At 42.3% G+C, this 19,541-nt stretch overlaps 1 protein-coding gene across 1 annotated transcript in view; it reads right to left on the reverse strand.

Moving 5' to 3' along the window:
• Nucleotides 1-15,539: 15,539 nt before the first annotated feature.
• Nucleotides 15,540-19,541, reverse strand: part of LOC121062446 (SET-binding protein-like) — a 104,541-nt gene continuing 100,539 nt past the window's right edge. Inside the window, exon 4 of the mRNA XM_040542440.1 lies at nt 15,540-17,639. Coding sequence (XP_040398374.1) covers nt 17,083-17,639 — 557 coding nt within the window. The 3' untranslated portion in view covers nt 15,540-17,082. The remainder of the gene's footprint in view (nt 17,640-19,541) is intronic.

Genomic DNA, 19,541 nt, shown 5'->3' on the forward strand with positions numbered 1-19,541 from the left:
GACTTTTCAGCTTCTCGCTCTGTCCTGCTAGCGAGCAGGCTAGGGATGCAGCAGGAGCTGGGAGGGGACAGACCCAGGACAGCTGACCCAAACTGGCCAAAGGGGTATTCCATACCATCTGACGTCATGCTGAACAATATATAGGGGTGGCTAGCCGGGGTGGAGGGGGGGGCCGGCTGCTCGGGGATAGGCTGGGCATCGGTCAACGGGTGGTGAGCAATTGCATTGTGCATCACTTATTTCGTACACATTATTACTATTAATACTATTATTATTATTATTATTGTTGTTGTTGTTATTCTTTTCCCTGTCTTAGTAAACTGTCTTTATCTCAACTCACAGACTTCACTTTCCCGTTTCTCTCCCCCATCCCGGAGAGGGAGGGGGGAGGGTGAGCGAACGGCTGTGTGGTGTTTGGCTGCCAGCCGGGCTAAACCACAACACCCTGATACTGCTATCACGCAAGGAAGGGAACTGCAAAGAGAGAGACTTACAGGCCTCATGTCCCCAGGCAGTCTTTTCTTGGTACAATGCAATCATACATCGCATCCCCTGGGAGTCCTTGGTCCACCCCAATGGGAAGGGCACTATCTGGGCATTCGGTCGTCCCGAGGCACAAGCATAGCAATTGCTATGGTTGAGACTCTGGACAGTATATTTGACCCATTCTATCCAGGCATTCACATCCCCATACCCTGTTTCAATCTCAAATGTTTGAACTGCCGCATTTCAAAGAGGGCCTCCTGTTTTCTCTCCTGTTTTCTCCTTGAGTTTCTCCCTTTCTCTGATGGAAATAGAGGATCGTTTCCATACAGCTATTCTCAATCTGGCTGTTGGGTCTCTCCCAGTTATTTGTTCTCTCTGCTCAGCTGTCATTGGGCATTTAAATCTCCACAAGCTAACACCTCACAAGCATCAAACGTGATGGATTGTGGTTCATAACCCTCTGTCACATTCACCCATATTTTGACAGGGTATCCCGTCTTACTATTATCTGGTCATGCCTTTTCCAAGTTGCCAATTGACCAAGGCCTTCTCTGAGGCCTACAATCACTAGAAACAAAATTAATAGTTGATTTTTCCCTGTCATTATTTTTAACCCTTAGGTTTCCAAATAATTATCAATACAAAGAATAAGATATATGTACACTGCTACTAGAACAAAAACCCCTTGGGAGCACTTTGATTCGCTATAGGCCAGTCCTTTCTCTGAATCGCAAGTCACACTCGTTAGCTACCTGTGAAAATAAAAGGTTAGTTTACAATTGTAAGCTTTTATCCTGCTCAGAGTCCATTATGAGGTTTTTCTTTTTGATTTTAACTTTCAACAAGTCTTCTGTAGGAACAACTTCCCAGGTACTAGGGTCGATGGGTGCTTTCACTCGAGTATAGTGAGTCCAACCTTTTTCCGCAGTTCTTACGGCTGTTTCAGTGGTTAGTAGTACTTGGAATGGTCCTTCCCATTCAGGCCGGAGTTTTGATTCTTTTCAGGTCCGAATCAGGACCCAATTTCCTGGTTGTTGGTGGTGAATGGGGAATTCCAAAGGTGGGGTTTGAGCCAACAGCCCACGGGTCCTGAGAGATGACAAATAAGAGGACAACCGCAGAATACAGTTCTTAAGAAAACTCTCTCTTGTTTCGAATTGTGGTATCTCATCCCTTCTGCCCAGATAGGGTAATCCGAACAGCATCTCATACGGTGAAATTCCTATATCGTTTCTTGGTGCTGTTTGAACCTGTAGGACTGCTAAAGGTAAGCATTTTACCCAAGGAAGTTGGGTTTCTAACACTACTTTAGTTAATTGCTTCTTTAATGTCTGGTTCATTTGCTCCACCTTCCCAGAAGAGGAGGGGTGCAAAAACAACATTTCTATTCCCACAATTCCCCCCTTTTCTCTTTTTATAATTTGTTGATTTTTGCAAAATTTTTCTCTAAGGTGTAATTTGGTAGATGTCTTCCTCTTCTTCACTTTCTTTGCTTTCCATTTCCTCTAATATCATCCTCTTATCTGAGTAAGGTGGTGGATCCATGGTCATTTTTTTCAAAAGTGCAGTTTCAATTAACCGCTGGACAAGTCCCCTTACACAGGGGATAATGCAACAACCAATGGCTGTCAAAACTCCTGCTACTACAATCAAGGATGTAAATATGGACATTACCATCCCTTTCCATTTACCAAACCAAGATTCCAACCATCCTGTGATGGAAGTGTCTGCTCCTGAGTTTTCTGCCAGTTCATTGGCAAGGGTAGTAAGCCCTTGCAATGCTCTAGTTACTGTGCCATCCGGGGCAGTATTGTTAGGGATAAAAGTACAACAACGGTTGCCCAGCATCACGCACACACCACCTTTCTCCGCAAGAATCATATCTAATGCTATTCTGTTTTCCCAAGCCATTTTGCTGGTGGCATCTAGTTGTTCAGCGATTCCTCTTATCGCATCTCTTGTGTAATTTATGAATCTCTGCTGATTATAATAAATATAATTGATCCAATCCACATTCTTATTGATTGTTACCCACCAGAACAGTGACTCAAACCCTGCAGCAATTTGATTACTGGCTTTATGTTCATCGGGAACTCCTCTAGGCACCCCAATAGAATCTATGTACGCTCTGTCATCGAATGATACTCCTAAGCTTCTTTTACTTCTTCTGGGTATTTGTGATGTTTCTCTTTCAAATGCCAGGGTGAAGGGTACAGCTAATTGAACAAGTGCACAAGTGCCTCCCCAGTTAGATGGTAGGGTGGACCGTAAGATCTTCCCTCCACAGTACCACCAGAGATCTGCCCTGGGGATCTCAAGTCTTGAGCAGTTTCCCATCGAGTCCTTGGTAGCATTCAAGGTCCTCGTGCACAAGGCAAATTCTCCAGATGCCGGGTAGCACTCACACCCTGCCGTGAGAGGCAAGCTGTATGGTTACCTATAGCTGTAGAGAATGCAGGGGGAACCCTGATATTGCTATCACGCAAGGAAGGGAACTGCAAAGAGAGAAACTTACAGGCCTCATTTCCCCAGGCAGTCTTTTCTTGGTACAATGCAATCATACATCGCATCCCCTGGGAGTCCTTGGTCCACCCCAATGGGAAGGGCACTATCTGGGCATTCGGTCGTCCCGAGGCACAAGCATAGCAATTGCTATGGTTGAGACTCTGGACAGTATATTTGACCCATTCTATCCAGGCATTCACATCCCCATACCCTGTTTCAATCTCAAATGTTTGAACTGCCGCATTTCAAAGAGGGCCTCCTGTTTTCTCTCCTGTTTTCTCCTTGAGTTTCTCCCTTTCTCTGATGGAAATAGAGGATCGTTTCCATACAGCTATTCTCAATCTGGCTGTTGGGTCTCTCCCAGTTATTTGTTCTCTCTGCTCAGTTGTCGTTGGGCATTTAAATCTCCACAAGCTAACACCTCACAAGCATCAAACGTGATGGATTGTGGTTCATAACCCTCTGTCACATTCACCCATATTTTGACAGGATACCCTGTCTTTGCTATCATCTGGTCAAATCTTTTCCAAGTTTCCAATTGACCAAGGCCTTCTCTGAGGCCTACAATTATCAGAAACAAAATTAATAATTGATTTTTCCCTGTCATTATTTTTAAACCTTAGGTTTCCAAATAATTATCAATACAAAGAATAAGATGTACACTACTACTATAACAAACCCGCCTTGGGAGCACTTCAATTCACTATAGGTCTGTCCTTTCTCTGAATCACAAGTCACACTCATTAGCTACCTGTGAAAATAAAAGGTTAGTTTACAATTGTAAGCTTTTATCCCGCTCAGAGTCCACTATGAGATTTTCCTCTTCGATTTCAGCTTCCAACAAGTCTTCTGTAGGAACAGCTTCCCAGGTACTAGGGTCGACAGATGCCTTCACTCGAGTATAGTGAGTCCAACCTTTTTCCGCAGTTCTTACGGCTGTTTCAGTGGTTAGTAGTACTTGGAATGGTCCTTCCCATTCAGGCCGGAGTTTTGATTCTTTTCAGGTCCGAATCAGGACCCAATTTCCTGGTTGTTGGTGGTGAATGGGGAATTCCAAAGGTGGGGTTTGAGCCAACAGCCCACGGGTCCTGAGAGATGACAAATAAGAGGACAACCGCAGAATACAGTTCTTAAGAAAACTCTCTCTTGTTTCGAATTGTGGTATCTCATCCCTTCTGCCCAGATAAGGTAATCCGAACAGCATCTCATACGGTGAAATTCCTATATCGTTTCTTGGTGCTGTTTGAACCTGTAGGAGTGCTAAAGGTAAGCATTTTACCCAAGGAAGTTGGGTTTCTAACACTACTTTAGTTAATTGCTTCTTTAATGTCTGGTTCATTTGCTCCACCTTCCCAGAAGAGGAGGGGTGCCAGGGGGTGTGAAAATCCCACTCAATCTCTAAGGCCTGCATTAACCCTTGCAGTACTTGTGAAGTGAAATGACTTCCTTGATCTGAATCAATGTTTTCAGCTATCCCATATCTAGGGACTATTTGCTCCAGTGATACCTTAGCCACCGTGTTCGCAGTGGCAGATACGGAGGGGAAAGCTTACACCCATCCAGTCACGTGGTCAATTAGGACAAACAAGTACTTAAGTCTCCCTGCTTTAGGTAACTCAGTAAAGTCTACCTGTATACTTTGGAAAGGTCGAATCCCTGGCTCCCGTCCCCCTCTAGGTGGGTTACGGATGACCTTTTTATTTGCCTTTTGACATATGGTACATCCTCTGCATATTTGCTTCACTAAAGTGTATATTCCTACACAGACATCCTTTCTTAGCACAACATCACACATTGCTTGCACCTCCCAATGACTCTCTTGATGTAAAACAGTTAATATAATAACAGAACACACTACAAGTTCCATAACACAGTTTATATACTTTTTTTCCTGGACGACCGGGACCCTTCCCTGTTTCCCATTGACTGGGTAATCCAGGTTCACTGTCTACCCGGTGATTCACAGACAATACATGGCTTTCAGTTGCCGGCCTGTTATAAGTCAAATTTCTTTTGACTTTTATACTCTTTGAGGTGGTAATGTTTCTTACACAGTGATTTCTGCCTAATTGCTCTAAGGATTCTGGTTGTCTGCATTTTACAAGGTCGTCTGTTAAGCTTTCTTGTTACTGCAAACATATCTCAGTACCACATTCCTTCCCTCTAAACAATGTAACTCTGTGCAAAAACAACATTTTTATCCCCCCCCACCCCATCTAGAAATCTACCAAGAAGGAATTCAGGATTCCCTTGCCATGTCAAAGATTTTGTACTCTTTCCCCTTCAGTGTTTGGATCCATTGTACACCGAGTAAAAATGTCATGCTTCACCTCCAGTGATTCCCCCACAGCATCCTTGCCCAGTCTGTGATCTGAACATTAAAGCAGTCAGACAGGACAGCTACAGTATTTGGGACACCCTTATCGGTGAAGATATAAATAAATGACTGATCCAAAACTACATAGCTAGTATCTTCAGAAACACACTCGGTGTGGACAGGCTTGGGAACTATTTATAGAGAGCTGAAGAAAAATGTTTTCATTTTATTATTTGAGATACTGAAGGATGGACAGAAACATATGGCTGCAGTAAAGAAGGACAAAGAAACCCTTGCCCTGGTTTAAAGTGACAGATGGAGTCCGAAGTCAGTCACGGACTATGCAAACTCAGTGGACATTGTATATACCATAGATGAAAATGGTGATTAATTAGAATGTATTGGAAAGGGTGTAACCTGAGGATGACATAAATGGTATGGAATAAGGGGTGGATATAGGTCCTGTTAATTTTCCTCCTAGTAGCTGGCAGGGTGCTATGTTTTGGATTAGGATGAGAAGAGCGCTGATAACATGCTGATGTTTTAATTGTTGTAGAGCAGTGCTTACACCAAGCCAAGGACTTTTCAGCCTCTCTCTGTCCTGCTAGCGAGCAGGCTAGGGATGCAGCAGGAGCTGGGAGGGGACAGACCCAGGACAGCTGACCCAAACTGGCCAAAGGGGTATTCCATCCCATCTGACGTCATGCTGAACAATATATAGGGGTGGCTAGCCGGGGTGGAGGGGGGGCCGGCTGCTCGGGGATAGGCTGGGCATCGGTCAACGGGTGGTGAGCAATTGCATTGTGCATCACTTATTTCGTACACATTATTAGTAGTAGTACTATTATCATTATTATTATTATTGTTATTATTATTTTCCTGTCTTAATAAACTGTCTTTATCTCAACTCACAGGCTTCACTTTCCCATTTCTCTCCCCCATCCCAGAGAGGGAGGGGGGAGGGTGAGCGAACGGCTGTGTGGTGTTTAGCTGCCGGCCGGGTTAAACCACAACAATCATCTATTTAATTTTAAAGTGTTTAAATCGTATTGATGTCAGTGGGACTAAGCCAAAGGTTAAATGCGAGTTCTTGTTTATATTATGTCTTAAATTTCCAAAAGTGTGTGCTGATGTGATTTTCTAAATTGAGACGACAGTAATTCAGATCATGGAGAGGCTATGCCCTTTTGCTTCTCTCTCTTTTTTTTTTTTTTTTTCAGGAAGATAAAGCAATGTAATTCTTTGCTGATAGGATCTTGTCCCTCAGGGTCACCCGGGCCCTTCTGGAGATAACATTCTGGTGAACCACCATTTGAAAACAAAGCAAAACGAAAACCTTCTCACAGTATCCTGAGCAAAGGCCTAATAGCTGGCTTCAGGACAGATGCTTCATGTTGATTTTATTCGCAGTGTGACAAAAGTCAGCAAGAGCCACATTTTTTAAAGTTTGTCTCTAAGAGGCCCTTCCACTATCTCCATGGCTGCTTTTTTAAATATTCAGACCACACAGAGCTATGTATTCTACATCGAAATGGGAGTACCCAACAGCACAGGCCAGCTTGAAGGATTTGGGACTCATTTTCTCAAAGTTTGCCACCTCTTACAAGTGGCATTGCACAATGGCTTGTTCTTGGGCACAAAGCAGCTTGTATCCCCATGAGAAAGTAAGTTGCTGAGACTCATTGCAGGTGAAAGTATTTGACCCTCAGATACTTGGGTTAGATGTTGAATCAGCATTAAATTGCCCATGGAAAGCTGTGGGATCAACAGCACATAAATATTATTATATCTTTGAAGTAAATAAAGCTGCCTTTCTTGTCAGACCTTTGTTGCCATTTGCTAATCCTTGACCAGGATTTTGGGAAACTTTTAAGTATCAATATCCAAGCAAAGACAGTTTTATTTCTTGCAATAACAATCTATTCATCTGCACTTTAAAGAGAGGGAATCAAGGACTAATGGTCACTAAGTATGCTCTGATGGTAGCTGTTTAATGAGGATAAATAATGAGTGCTGTGTCAGCTTAAAAAGCAGCAATAAAGTCCTAGTAAGCAAGCAGGCTGCCTCCTCTGTTTTCTTTTGAAAGCTCCATTTTTATACTCTTTCCATGACCTAAACCTTCATATTCTCCAGCCTCTCTATCTCCCTCCTTCCAATGAATGTCCTTTTGTGTTTCTGTGCTCGTTGCTTCCCCTTCAGGTATGCTGCTTTTTTTTCTCTCTTCCAGAAAATTAAGCAGTGCCTTCCTTTGTCATTATCTGTATTACAGCTCTGCCACGTCATCATTTGCTTCCTTCAGAGATCACTTTTCATCCCTTTTCTAATTGTGCTCTTGTACAATGCTCACCCGCAGATGCTCTTCATGTGCTCTCTTCCTTGCCTTTACCTTGCAGAGACTTTCACAGTTTGTCCTTTTTTATTAATTCTCTGCTTGAAATACTTGTTCTTTCAATATATAAACAGAATATTGGGTAAGGCAACATTAAAAGGTATTTGAGGTCACAAATAGTATTTTGGCAAGCTAAATCAGGGAGATGCTGCAGGGAATTTTGTTCCCTTTGTGTTGATGACAAAACTTCTATTGATTTAATTGGAGTATTATTTACCAATAACATCTGTGGCGAGTTCAGGAACTGCCAGATATGAGCATGGGTGGGAGTAGAATGGAGAAAGACATTTTCTTGTCTTTTCAAAGATACTCAAGGCCAATCAAATAATTATACCTCTTAATTTTCCCTTCTTCTGGAACAGGTTACCTGGAAAATGATGGAGAGATGACAGGGTCCCTGTTCTGAGCTTTGCATTGCTGGCTGGGGAGGGATTTTAGAAGGGGATAAATCCCTCCAAGCAAACAGATACCATACAGACCACATCTGTTTCAAGCACTACAGAAGAAACACTGTGCTTCCTCCAAGCTTGATTTATGCAGGGCTGATGTACTCCATGATATCTAGGGCTTGGAGAATTTTTTAAGAATTTTTTTGAAGCACAGAAGGGTCCCAAGAAGAACTAGATCTCAATACTTAAATATCTTCCTGCTTCATCCTTTTCCCAAGGACTTTCCACTTCTTTTCCCCACTTCTTTCAACCACAGCTCTTATAAAACCATAGTGGTCTGACTACTACTGCTGCTGAACAAGTTTTCCAAACATTTGATTTTTAGTACATTTTCAATATGACATTTCTTACAGGCAACAAAAAACAGTAGTTTATATTACATCATATTACTAGAGGCACTCCAAAGCCACTTTGGGATGAATAGTTTCCATGAGGAAAATGAAAACAGATCTTTTTCTCCTGCAAACTGCTTTAACACATTTGAAATGGATAGTGCTGATCTGCATAAGCTGAGAATGTGAACCACTGGGTCCTGCTCTGTGTTACAGAGAAAGTTAATTGTTGTAATGAAATGACTTACAATGGCACTAACATTCTGTTCAACTCCTCTTACAGCTCCTGTGGTGCTTTCATGCCAGTTGTTCCTGTAGCTCACAGTAAAAATGCATAGATAGTTTGATACACCACACTTCACTGTGATTTCTGTACTTCCTATTAGCTTGGAACCCTCTATGTTACTGCAGTAATGATACAGTTCGTTAATTACTAATAGAAGGCCAAACATACATTTTTTAGTTTATCTATGCTTTCCTTTGCTTACTAGAACTTGCAGGATGATATGTACTTGTGGTGGTTTTACTTGGGTGGGCGGCCGAGCTCCACCACAACTGCTCTCTCACTCCCCCTCCTCAAAGAGGAACGGGGAGAAAATATGACACAAAGAGCTCAAGGTTTGAGATAAGGACGGGGAGATCACTCAACAATTATCATAATGGGCAAAACAGACTCAGAGTAGGGAGACAGTAAGATTTATTGCCTATTACTGACAAGCTAGAGATGTGAGAAACAAAGGAAAGAAACCAAAAGCACCTTCCCCCCATCCACCCTCTTCCACCTCCTCCCCCCGAGCGGCGCAGGGGAATGGGGGAATGGGGGTTGTGGTCAGTCTATAGCGCTTCTTCTCTGCCGCTCCTTCTCGGTCACTCTCGTCCCCTGTGCTGTGGGGTCCCTCCCACGGGATGCAGTCCTTGCTGAACTGATCCGGCATGGGCTTCCCACAGGCAGCAGCTCTTCAAAAACTGCTCCAGATATGGGTCCGTACCACGAGGTCCATCCCTCAGGAGCAAACTGCTCCAACCTGGGTCCCCCACGGGCAGCAGCTCCTGCCAGGTCACCTGCTCCTGCGTGGGCTCCTCTCCACGGGCTACAGGTCTGGCCCGGAATCTGCTCCGGCAGGGGTCTTCCACAGGCCACAGTCTCCATCGGTGCAGGTTCACCTGCTCCACCGTGGTCTCCTCCACGGGCTGCAGCATGGACCCCTGCTCCACCGTGGTACTCCATGGGCTGCAGGGGGACAGCCTGCTTCACCATGGTCCTCCCCACAGGCCGCAGGGGACTTCTGCTCCGGTGCCTGGAGCACCTCTCCCCCTCCTTCTTCACTGACCTTGGCACCTGCAAGGCTGTTCCTCACTCCTCTCACTTTCCCAGCTGCTGTGAAGCAGCGTGGTTTTTTTTTTGTTGTTGTTGTTGTTGTTTTGTGTTTTTATTTTTCCCTGTCTTTAATATGCTCTCACAGAGGCGCAAAACAACATCGCTTATTGGCTCAGCTCTGGTCAGCAGTGGGGCCCTTACCAAACATGGGGCAGCTTCTAGATCCTTCTCACAGAAGCCCCCCTATGGCCCCCTGCTACCAAAACCTTGCCACGTAAACCTACTACAGTACTGAAGAGCCTTGCACAGGATCCTGTCATCCATCCCCTCAAAGTCACTGGAAAACTCTGCTTGGTAACAGAAGAGTTGTTCTAAAATTATGTGCATGCTCCATATTACAGAATAGCAAATAACGCTGTCATGAGCTCACACAACTTGCATACAAGCTGCAAGCATCTCCACCAATTAAACTTCCCTTCACACAACGTAAGTTTGACAGATGAGATAGCCATGGAGTCTGGTGGGAAATGGCACCATGGGGGAGATCGAGGCTTGTCTCTGCCAGCTGAGGCTGAGGGAAGGTCACCTTGGTCATCCTACTTGTCCTGGAGGACATGAACAACCTCCACTATCAAGAGTGAATTAAGATCATACTTTGACCCTAGGGATACTGCTCATGTCCTTATCCATACCTTGCGGGTAGAGTGAGAAATTCCCTCCTAAGTTCAAACTCCAATAATATGGAGGATGACCAAAGAAGGTTTGAACAGAGCTTCACTAATTCTGTGAGCAAAGGATGCTCAGAAAAATAAAAGGAGGATAACCAGGAAAGAACATTGTTTCTAATGACAGTTATTTCTGACACACTTGGTGTTTTCATTATTTTTTATTATTTCAGGCAGAGATTAATAATGAAAGTATTAAAGTAAATTGGGAAAGCACTGGACTCAAGCAAAATATAGACATGAGAATAATACTTCAGTAAACAAAAGCTACCTAAAAAAAGCAACAACCTACCAAAGCCTGTGATTTTCCTAAGCTTTTTTCCTAAGGTTTTCAATGTTTTTTTTTTGTTTTTGTTTTTGGTTTTTTTCCTCAGAGGAAAGAGGAGACAATACTGGAGTAATTACCAGGGATGAAACAGCCAGGATAAACAGAGAGATCCTAGCAAGAGCCTGATTTTACCTTGAGAAAACCAACAAGGCTGTTGGACAAGGACTCCTTCCAGCCCAGGAGGAGACCAGAGAGGAGTATGGTGCTCTGACACTGTACATGGTGTCAGCAGTCTGGTGAAAAGAAGAGATCAGAGGCATGAATGCATGAAAAACTGACAAACGGAGGCCCTCATCCCTTGCCACACACACACAATGACAGAAACTGAACAACGCCCTCTCTCCCAGCAGATGCTCTCCCTGCCTTCTCCATTATCCCTGCAAGGTGATACCATGAAAGCACAGCAGTGCTCAGTGGCAGTGGGAGGTAAATCTCAGAAAAGAGCTGGTGGGAGGGGAGATCAGTCCTCAGATACTACAGCAGCAAGCACAAAACTTGACAGTTCACAGATGCTTCTGAGGAAGTCTTACCACAGGCCTTTTACAAAAAATGTGGTTACAGTCAGAGACCAGTGGCTTATACATCACAGAGCCCAATAAAAACAGTGAGCGAAAATGTCAGCGCTTTTGCAAACTGTTGTCAAATGCTGGGGCTGTGCGTATGTTAAAGATACAAAGAAGAGAAAGAAAAAAGACCCATTAAAATGAGATCTTTGGAGCAGCTCTACATGAAGTTGGACATAACCTTGGGGGGAAGCAAAAGCTGTATAAGCAGCAGAGGGGTTGTCCTAGTGGTTAGATGAGTTTGTCCCATCAGGACAACCCATCCCAAAAAACTGAAGGGCAGAACATGAGAGGACACTGTCACCTATTCCACCTGAGCATCACTGCCTTCTCCAGGGAGTGGGATTTGCTTTCCATGCAAAGGTTGATGAGCCACTGGGGAAGGTGGTGGAGCCCCTGTGACTCCTCACCCTGCAGGAGTCTGGAGGCGATGCTCCATCTGCTTCAGGAGTGGGAGTCCCACCTGTGCGGCAGGTACCACTGTGCTGGTGGTGCCTGGGGACATGGTTTGGACCATAGATGTTTCTGCTCATTTGATGATACACACAGCCTCAATGTGGGAAGCTCCCTTTTGTCCATGGGGCCCATGGCACAGTCCATTTTTAACTTTTAAGGATATTCTGGGAAAAAGGAAAGGAAAAAAAAAAGAAGAAGAAGAGAAAAAAGAAACAGAACCAAAGCATGTTTTTCTCCATTACCATAAAGAGGGCTTGTGAATGCATGGTATTAGTATCCCAAAAGCTATTAAACTCCTTAGTGATGGGAAACAGATGGAAAATAAGACAAAAGAATTCACAACTCATGTTAGACTGAATTGAATGCCTTTAATTTCACACAATGAATAACATATGAATAGGATTAACTTTTTTTTTCCTTTTTTTAATTTTTTTTTAGTTAAGTGCTCTATACTGTGCTAACCTGATTTGGTAGCAAAAAGACTGAGCTTTGTTTTAGAAAAAAATGTTTAAAAACCAACATCTAAGATCATGAAGGAGCATGACATTAAAGCATGCCAGATGTATCTAAGCCTCAAAGAACATCAAGTCCATATCCATTTTTAAATGTACAAAAATGCTTCATGAATAAAAACTGTTACAAAAAGAACATTTCAAACAATGTACAAGTTTTTTTCTTGCCTTTATATTCAATAAAATACAAATACATTTTTTTGCTCTAAAATGTTTACATACAATCAAAGTAGAACATGCAAATTACACTTTAAAAAAGGCTTTTAAAAACCACTTATGAATACAAACTAAAAATTAGCTAGCACGACTTATAGAACAATCTTGTGCCCCATTCGTTTGATTTTTTTTGAAATACAGTATATACATATTTAACACTTCATGTGCATTTATTATTTAAGAAATAGCTTAAAAAATAAAAAGAAAAGTAAAACAAACCAACATGGGATTGAACTGCTTCCCCATGTTGTCCAATTGGCAGCTCTTTTCATGTTTTTACATTTTTTTTCTTTTTCTTTTTTTCTATGTAGTGGTTTATACAACCTACGCAGGCATCTTAAGCAGATCTCAAATATGTGTCCTTTGTTGAAATGTGCTTCTAATTGTCTCAGAACTGCTGCACCCCAGTTTTTGGATGATATGGAAGGAAGAGGCATTGCAAGGGCATGATGTTTGTTTTCTCAATTCAGAAAACCATCTTATTTTTGTTTTTATTTTTTTTCCTGTGATTTTTTTTTCTTTCAGGATGCTATTTAAATGCACTTAAGTCCTTAATCAGGGCATGTGAAATTAAGAGTTGGGGAAATCCTTGTGTATGGAACAGTGATTACTGCTTATTCGTCGTATTGCTGTAGTGCTTAGAAACCCCAGTGATGAACCAGCACCTCATCAGACCAGACTGCCCAAAAAATGTGAGAACACAAACCGAATATTCTACATGGATGGTCTAAAGCATTGCTGTCAAGTGGAGAGGCATGGGCCATGCTGTAGGATACCGTAGTAGCTGATTACTACTATCACTTTTTTTTTCACAGTTACCCAAAAACGTGCAAGATGCTTCACAGAAAATTTAATAATGAAGGGCTCAAGAAACTGACAGTATGAAGCTCTTGGAGACACAAGTGATCATTTATTTGTTTTTCCTCTTTCCCCACAAATTTGTCCCCTTTCTTTTTACACCGGGCTGAAGAATATAGGACCCATGGAGAGGATGCAAACCTGTGGCCTCACTTCATATGGCTGACAGCCATGTGATTTTGTTTTGCGTTTTTATTGAAGCATGCTAAGACGTGTTAATCTGTGACACGATGGACATGTTTGAAAAGTATTTTTGGTCTTAATAAGCAAAAGGGCTTTCGCCCCAGTTTTATACAGTCCTTGGAAATGTGTGGAGAGAATTTAGAGAGTTCCTCAGTAAATCTTCCTAGTGGTAGAGAAAGAAAAAAAAATCAGAAAGCTCATTACTGGAATATCGTTGGGTAATAAACTGCAGGAGTGGGATTTTAGCCTTAAGCCCTAAAACTAAATCCTTTATGATCTGCATGTAGTACATCGCCTTATAATATTATTCTGTCAGCAACTTGCTTATCATATTTGTAGACTATGCAATATGCACAACACAAATTCTGAGTGCCATCTAACAGTATTTTCAGCCTGCTTTCACACAAGTTAACAAGCTAATCTTCCTGCCATCCAGGACTGGCTGCACCAGGCTGGTGTTCGGACAAACAGCCCCGGCAGTACCGCAGTGCCGTGCTCTCCCAGCACCTTCTCACTGAGAAAAACAAACCTTGGGCACCCAGGGTAGAGCCCATCCTAACTGGACAGCTTGCAGTTACCAAGTCTTGAATGCTACCCTTAGTTTCTTAGGACTAAATGTGCCTTTTTATTTTCTTCGCCATATGCAAAATGCTCAGTGAAGGGTATATGGGGTTGTGCTTTCCAAGTGGAGGCTTTGCCTCTAGCAGCATCTTGGATAGTACATTTCATAGAATCATAGAATCATTTAGGTGCCCTTACTGGCACTCTGTAAGACCTGATGCATCTTGAAACCTCAACAGGCGTTCAGTGACAGAATCTGGTCCTTTCAGACCTTTGTTCCGCTTGCTACGTGTTGAAATGTCCTTTAAGGCTAACAAAGAGATCACTGAAGATGAAACTAAGGATAGATGGCTTAGTTTCAGCGTACAGGCTACCTGGAATACAAAATCTTTTTTTTTTTTTTCTTGCATTTTAAGAGATGCTGTCAACTACTTGCAGGCCCAAGGGAAAGATGGAAAACCAAAGGTTTCTGAATCAACTAAAACTCCGTCCAATGCTTTTTAAGGAAGAAAGGAGGAGCTGGAGGAGGCATAAGCATGTTTTTTTCCTGCAGGCCTACGGCTTCAGTCAATAACACTGCACTGATTCAAGAGAAATGAAAGGCAAAGTTGGTTGTAACAGAAGCAGCAACCAATCAGTTTATTTCTAAGCTGCATTAATTGGAAAACAAAAAGCACAAATGAGTATGATGAATGATGCAAAAAAAAATCAGAAACAAAATTCTGCGATACATCTTATCAGTTTTAAGGAGATAGGATCTCAACATTTGTTCCAGCCTTAAAAAAATAAATTAAAAAAAACACATAAAAAAACCCTCTCCCAGCCCCCCAACCCCAGTCCAAACCCCAAATGCATTCAGTTTTAATAAGCTAAGGTGCTATCACAGAAGAAAAAAGCAGTCTCTAAGAATAATGAGCTGTATGTTTACACTGTCCCTTTAACACCATGGTCTTGATATGATTTTTGTAAAAAAAAATAACAGAATAAAAATGCTTTCTTTTTTTTTGGTGGGGACTTTTTTCTTTTTTGTTGTCTGTCTTTTTTTTTTTTTTTACTGTCATGCTATGTCATGGGAATAACAGTTGCTTATGAATCACTGAATAATTCCACTTCCCACTCCCTTACTGGAATTTTCCCTCCCCCCCCCCCCCCCCCCCCCCCCAATTTTAATATCCATCTTGCCATGTCAGGTGTTGGGTGTAGTGAAGGACTTTAAAAAGAAATAAAATAAAGTTGAATGTACCTATTTCCCTATTTCAAATTTCAACAACTGACTTTTTTTTTAATTATTTTTTTAAAGCATTGTTACTGCAGTGGAACAGCTTCATGTTCAGTCTTTGAGTTAAACATTTTGATTGGGCTGTGGAAATGGAGCTCAGGTATTTTACCCAAGTTAGATCAATGGTTAACGTACAACTCGAATGAGAAATGTACAATTTGAACTGACCATTTAAAGAGACGATTTGTCACACACAGTTTGCATCCATGCAGACTGAGAGCTTTATAATTACATTATGTACAAAAAAAATTTCTTTTTAGTTTATTAAGGCAACCACAACTTGGAGAACATGTCCAAAGTGGCATTAATACAATTGCAGTGTTGATACCCTTTGAACATTTTATTTTTATTTTCAGATAAGAACACTTATTCCTTTTCTTTTTTAAGAAATAATTGCCAAGAAAGAACCTATTTTCCATAGGGTTTTGTCCTCTATTTTTTTAAAACAATCTACTTTATCTATTTTCTTTAAAAGAACATATCAAGGCATTGCTACCCAATGCAAATAATTTGGATCCTGGGTTTCCCATAATTTCACTGGGAATTGCAGGTGATAAGAACTGGTAGGGTTGGGCCCTGTCTTTTTACTCTATTTTTTCTGTCCTACTTTTTTCTTTTCACTTTTTATTCTTTTTTTTTTTTTTGGTGATTTTGTCCATGTTTACTATAACTCTATTCCCCAGAAGTGTCTTGCTGTTCTCTACTCATATGTACCGAGTATCAAAACAACTTGGTTGATGGATGACCCCTTTTTCACATGCCATTGCAAATGCCAAGTTGCTTCATAGAAACATGCTATCATAACTGAATATCCATGTGCACCTTATTTGAAATGCTGTGATATTCCGTCGTTCCTTGGGATAGCACTCAGAATGAGAGTGTGCACGTGTAAGGCTCTACTTTTCTATTGTCTGTATTGCAGCTAGTTGTAACTAGGCAAGTAAATGAGAAAAAATATATATATATAGTTCTATCAGGAGTCAGGCATTTGGGGTTATGCTGCCCCAAAACCTGGTAGGTATATAAAACTGAAAAAAAAAAGAAAAATTCAAACAGATTATAATCAAGATCACAGTTGAGAAAATTACACTATTTTTTTGGTTTTTTTTTTCTCTTTTTTTTTCTTTTCTCTTTTTTTTTCCTTATTTTTTACAGTGATTTCTACTATGGTATGGTTACTCTTAGTTTCACCTGGCCCGCCAAACAGAATCCGAGTCGAGCATGCAGCTCTAGTGACAACGTTCAGCTCTCTGTGAGGACGACCTCCCGCCTTCAGGTACGGTGTGAGCACAGCAATGCCGAGATGCTGATTAGTTTTGGAAACTCTGCAAAGTAGACAGTCTCCCCAACTTTGACACCCCCCACCCCCCTCGCCCCCACCTTTCCAGCCCCTCACCCTTTCCCCCTCTTTCCTGAGGGGCCGGGGCCGAAGCGATAAAGAGGAAGATGTGAACCCCAGCTGGCACAGCTCTCCATGATGGGTTTCGGCTGCCCGAGGGACAAGTCCGGTGCTGCCATGGGGGCAAAGCAGACTGCGTGCCTCCAGTCCGCCGGTCCCGGCGTGCCCTGCTACCGGCACCCGACATTCGACAGGGTGTGCTGGCCTTACGGGAGGCCTTCGCTTTCACTTCCTCTGCTTTTCCGGTGCCGCTTCACTTTTATGTCCTCCTCCTCCTCCTGCGGGGACTTGCTTTTCCTTTTCCCAACCCGTGGCGTCCGGGGCGGAGGGAGAGGGGGTGACGGGGGTTGAGGAGGGAGAGGAGGTGGCAGGGGTGGCATCTCTCGAGCCATGTGTATGACAGCCTCGATGGTGGCCATGATCGTGTCTTCGGTGGCTGCTTGCTCCAATATCAACGGATTCAGTGTTGGTCTCTGACTTCTTTTGCTGGGAAGGTCAATGCATTTTTCCAGAATGGGCATTTGGTCTCTGGAGTCTTCATCAAAGGAAAGGGTTTGCTTCCGGGGACGCCCCCTCCGCTTCTTGACGAAGTTATTGCCTGTCTTTGATTGTCTCTGCAGCCGCTTGGCTTTCAGGATCTTGTTCACGTGATCCAGATTCTTCTTTGTGGACAGGATCTTGGTGTAGTTGCACATCTTGCGCACCTCACACTGGATTGCTTCGATTTCACGGCGCTTGAACCTTTTTTTCAGTGGTGGGCTGGCTGTTGGGAGACAAGGACAGAAACAGGGCTGGGTCAAACAACAGTGAATGGAAACCCTCCTTTGTCTGCTTTCAGTATCACGAAGACTAGGGGTTTTCAAGACTGAGAGGCTGAATATGACTACTGAAGAAGCAGTGGCTGTGAGAAAGGACTTTGCATAGACAAGCAATTAAAAAAAATAAAAAGATAATTATTACAGTCCCAGAAGAATTGCTGTTACCTCCTCTTTTACTGTTCTAGATGAAAACACAACTTTGTTAAGTTGTCCTCAGTGATCTATCTCCAGTTCTCTTCTCTTCTAAAGCAGCAAAACTTTCCTACATCAGTGCTTTATTGTGGGTTTGCTTCAGTCTCATTCCTAAGCCTCTAATGGGAGGGAAGAAAGGCCTGCTTAGCATAGGTGTCACATTGGTCCACCGTAACTATTAAACTTTGTATACCCCAAACACATACTCCTGATGTCTTCACACTGGTCTTTAATGCTTGCCATGGATGTCAGATAGTATGAAAAGTGTTTGTTACTGAAAATAGTGGGCACTTGAAAGTTCTGTGGCTCACTTCACCTGTGGTAAATTCGTTAGTCCCACTTGGATTTCTTTACTATCATCTCCGCAGAAACTAGCTGAAACTATCAGTCGTATAATTGACATTAATGGCCCCTGAAGTAAGCTTACTCCTGCCTGGTTCAGATCACTTACTTTAGATCTGAATGAAGTCCAAAGTAGTTAAGCGTCTTGCCAAGGTCACGTTGTGCGTCACTGTCAGAGCTGGAAAGAGAACCCAGCATTTCTTGGCTCCTGGGCCTTTGCTTAGGACACGAGACCTTGCTTGTTTTTTTTTTGTCTTAAATTGTTTCATTGTCCTTTAACAAACGTGGCATTTGTTCAGAGTTCAAGATTTGCACATGGATTATAAGTAACTATCCCTTTGTGAGTGAAACTGTATGTATTAATTCTGCTATTGCAATAACTGGTGCTCCCTTTCACTCCTAACATATCCGTTCTGCGCTGCTGGAAAAGAAATGATTGAGTTTGTGATTTCTTTTCAGTAAAGAATAAAACATCCCACTAAATTAACCTCAGCCCACATCTACTTGCAAACTTAATTTACACCTGACTATCAAGCAGTCATTTGGGTTTGAAATCTTTGAAGTTTCCAGAGTGGCCAAGATTTTGAGAAAAGTTCATTTGGGGGTTATCATTCCCTTCATGGCTAACAGGGCAATCTTTTACCAGTAGTTTAAAATGAAGTTGCTGTTGTAGCATTTTCTGTAGATAACCAGGAGCTGTCAAGTGGCAGAATCTTCCCTTGCTCACTATGACAGATTCAGCATACAAACATCACTTACAGTCCTCCCCTCTTGGACAACATAAATTATTGGCTCTTATACCACCACGTTGCTTGAATTCAGCAAAGAGCTTGCATAAACAAATCCAAGTTACAATGCAAGAAGTAGAAGTGAGTCATAAACAAAACACAGACATATACTCTCTTATAAATAAAGACCTGGATGGCCAACTTCCCAAAGTCTGGTTTTCATTAATTACAAAACAAAATACATTTTCCATATGTAACCCACTCCCCACACAAAAAAAAAAAAAAGAAAAAGAAAACCCACTTACAGTTTGTGATTCACGAAGGACAAAAGAAAAGAGAAATGCACTCATTTTGGTAGCAAAGGAAAAGAGAAAGGAAATGAAATGTCCAAACTACTAGGGAAAATCTAATTAGTCGCACAAAATTCCTCTCAAGTAGGTCACCCCTAAAAAGGGTGGGTATAAGAGCCCTAAGCGCAAGTGGCCATGAGCTCCTTCTCAGTCATCTGATCAAAAAAATTAGATCCCTGTCACACAAAACCATTACTCTGTGGCCTCACTGATGACCAACATATAAAGTCCCAAT

This window comes from Cygnus olor, chromosome W (genome assembly GCF_009769625.2).
Source record: "Cygnus olor isolate bCygOlo1 chromosome W, bCygOlo1.pri.v2, whole genome shotgun sequence".
Lineage (NCBI taxonomy): Eukaryota > Metazoa > Chordata > Aves > Anseriformes > Anatidae > Cygnus > Cygnus olor.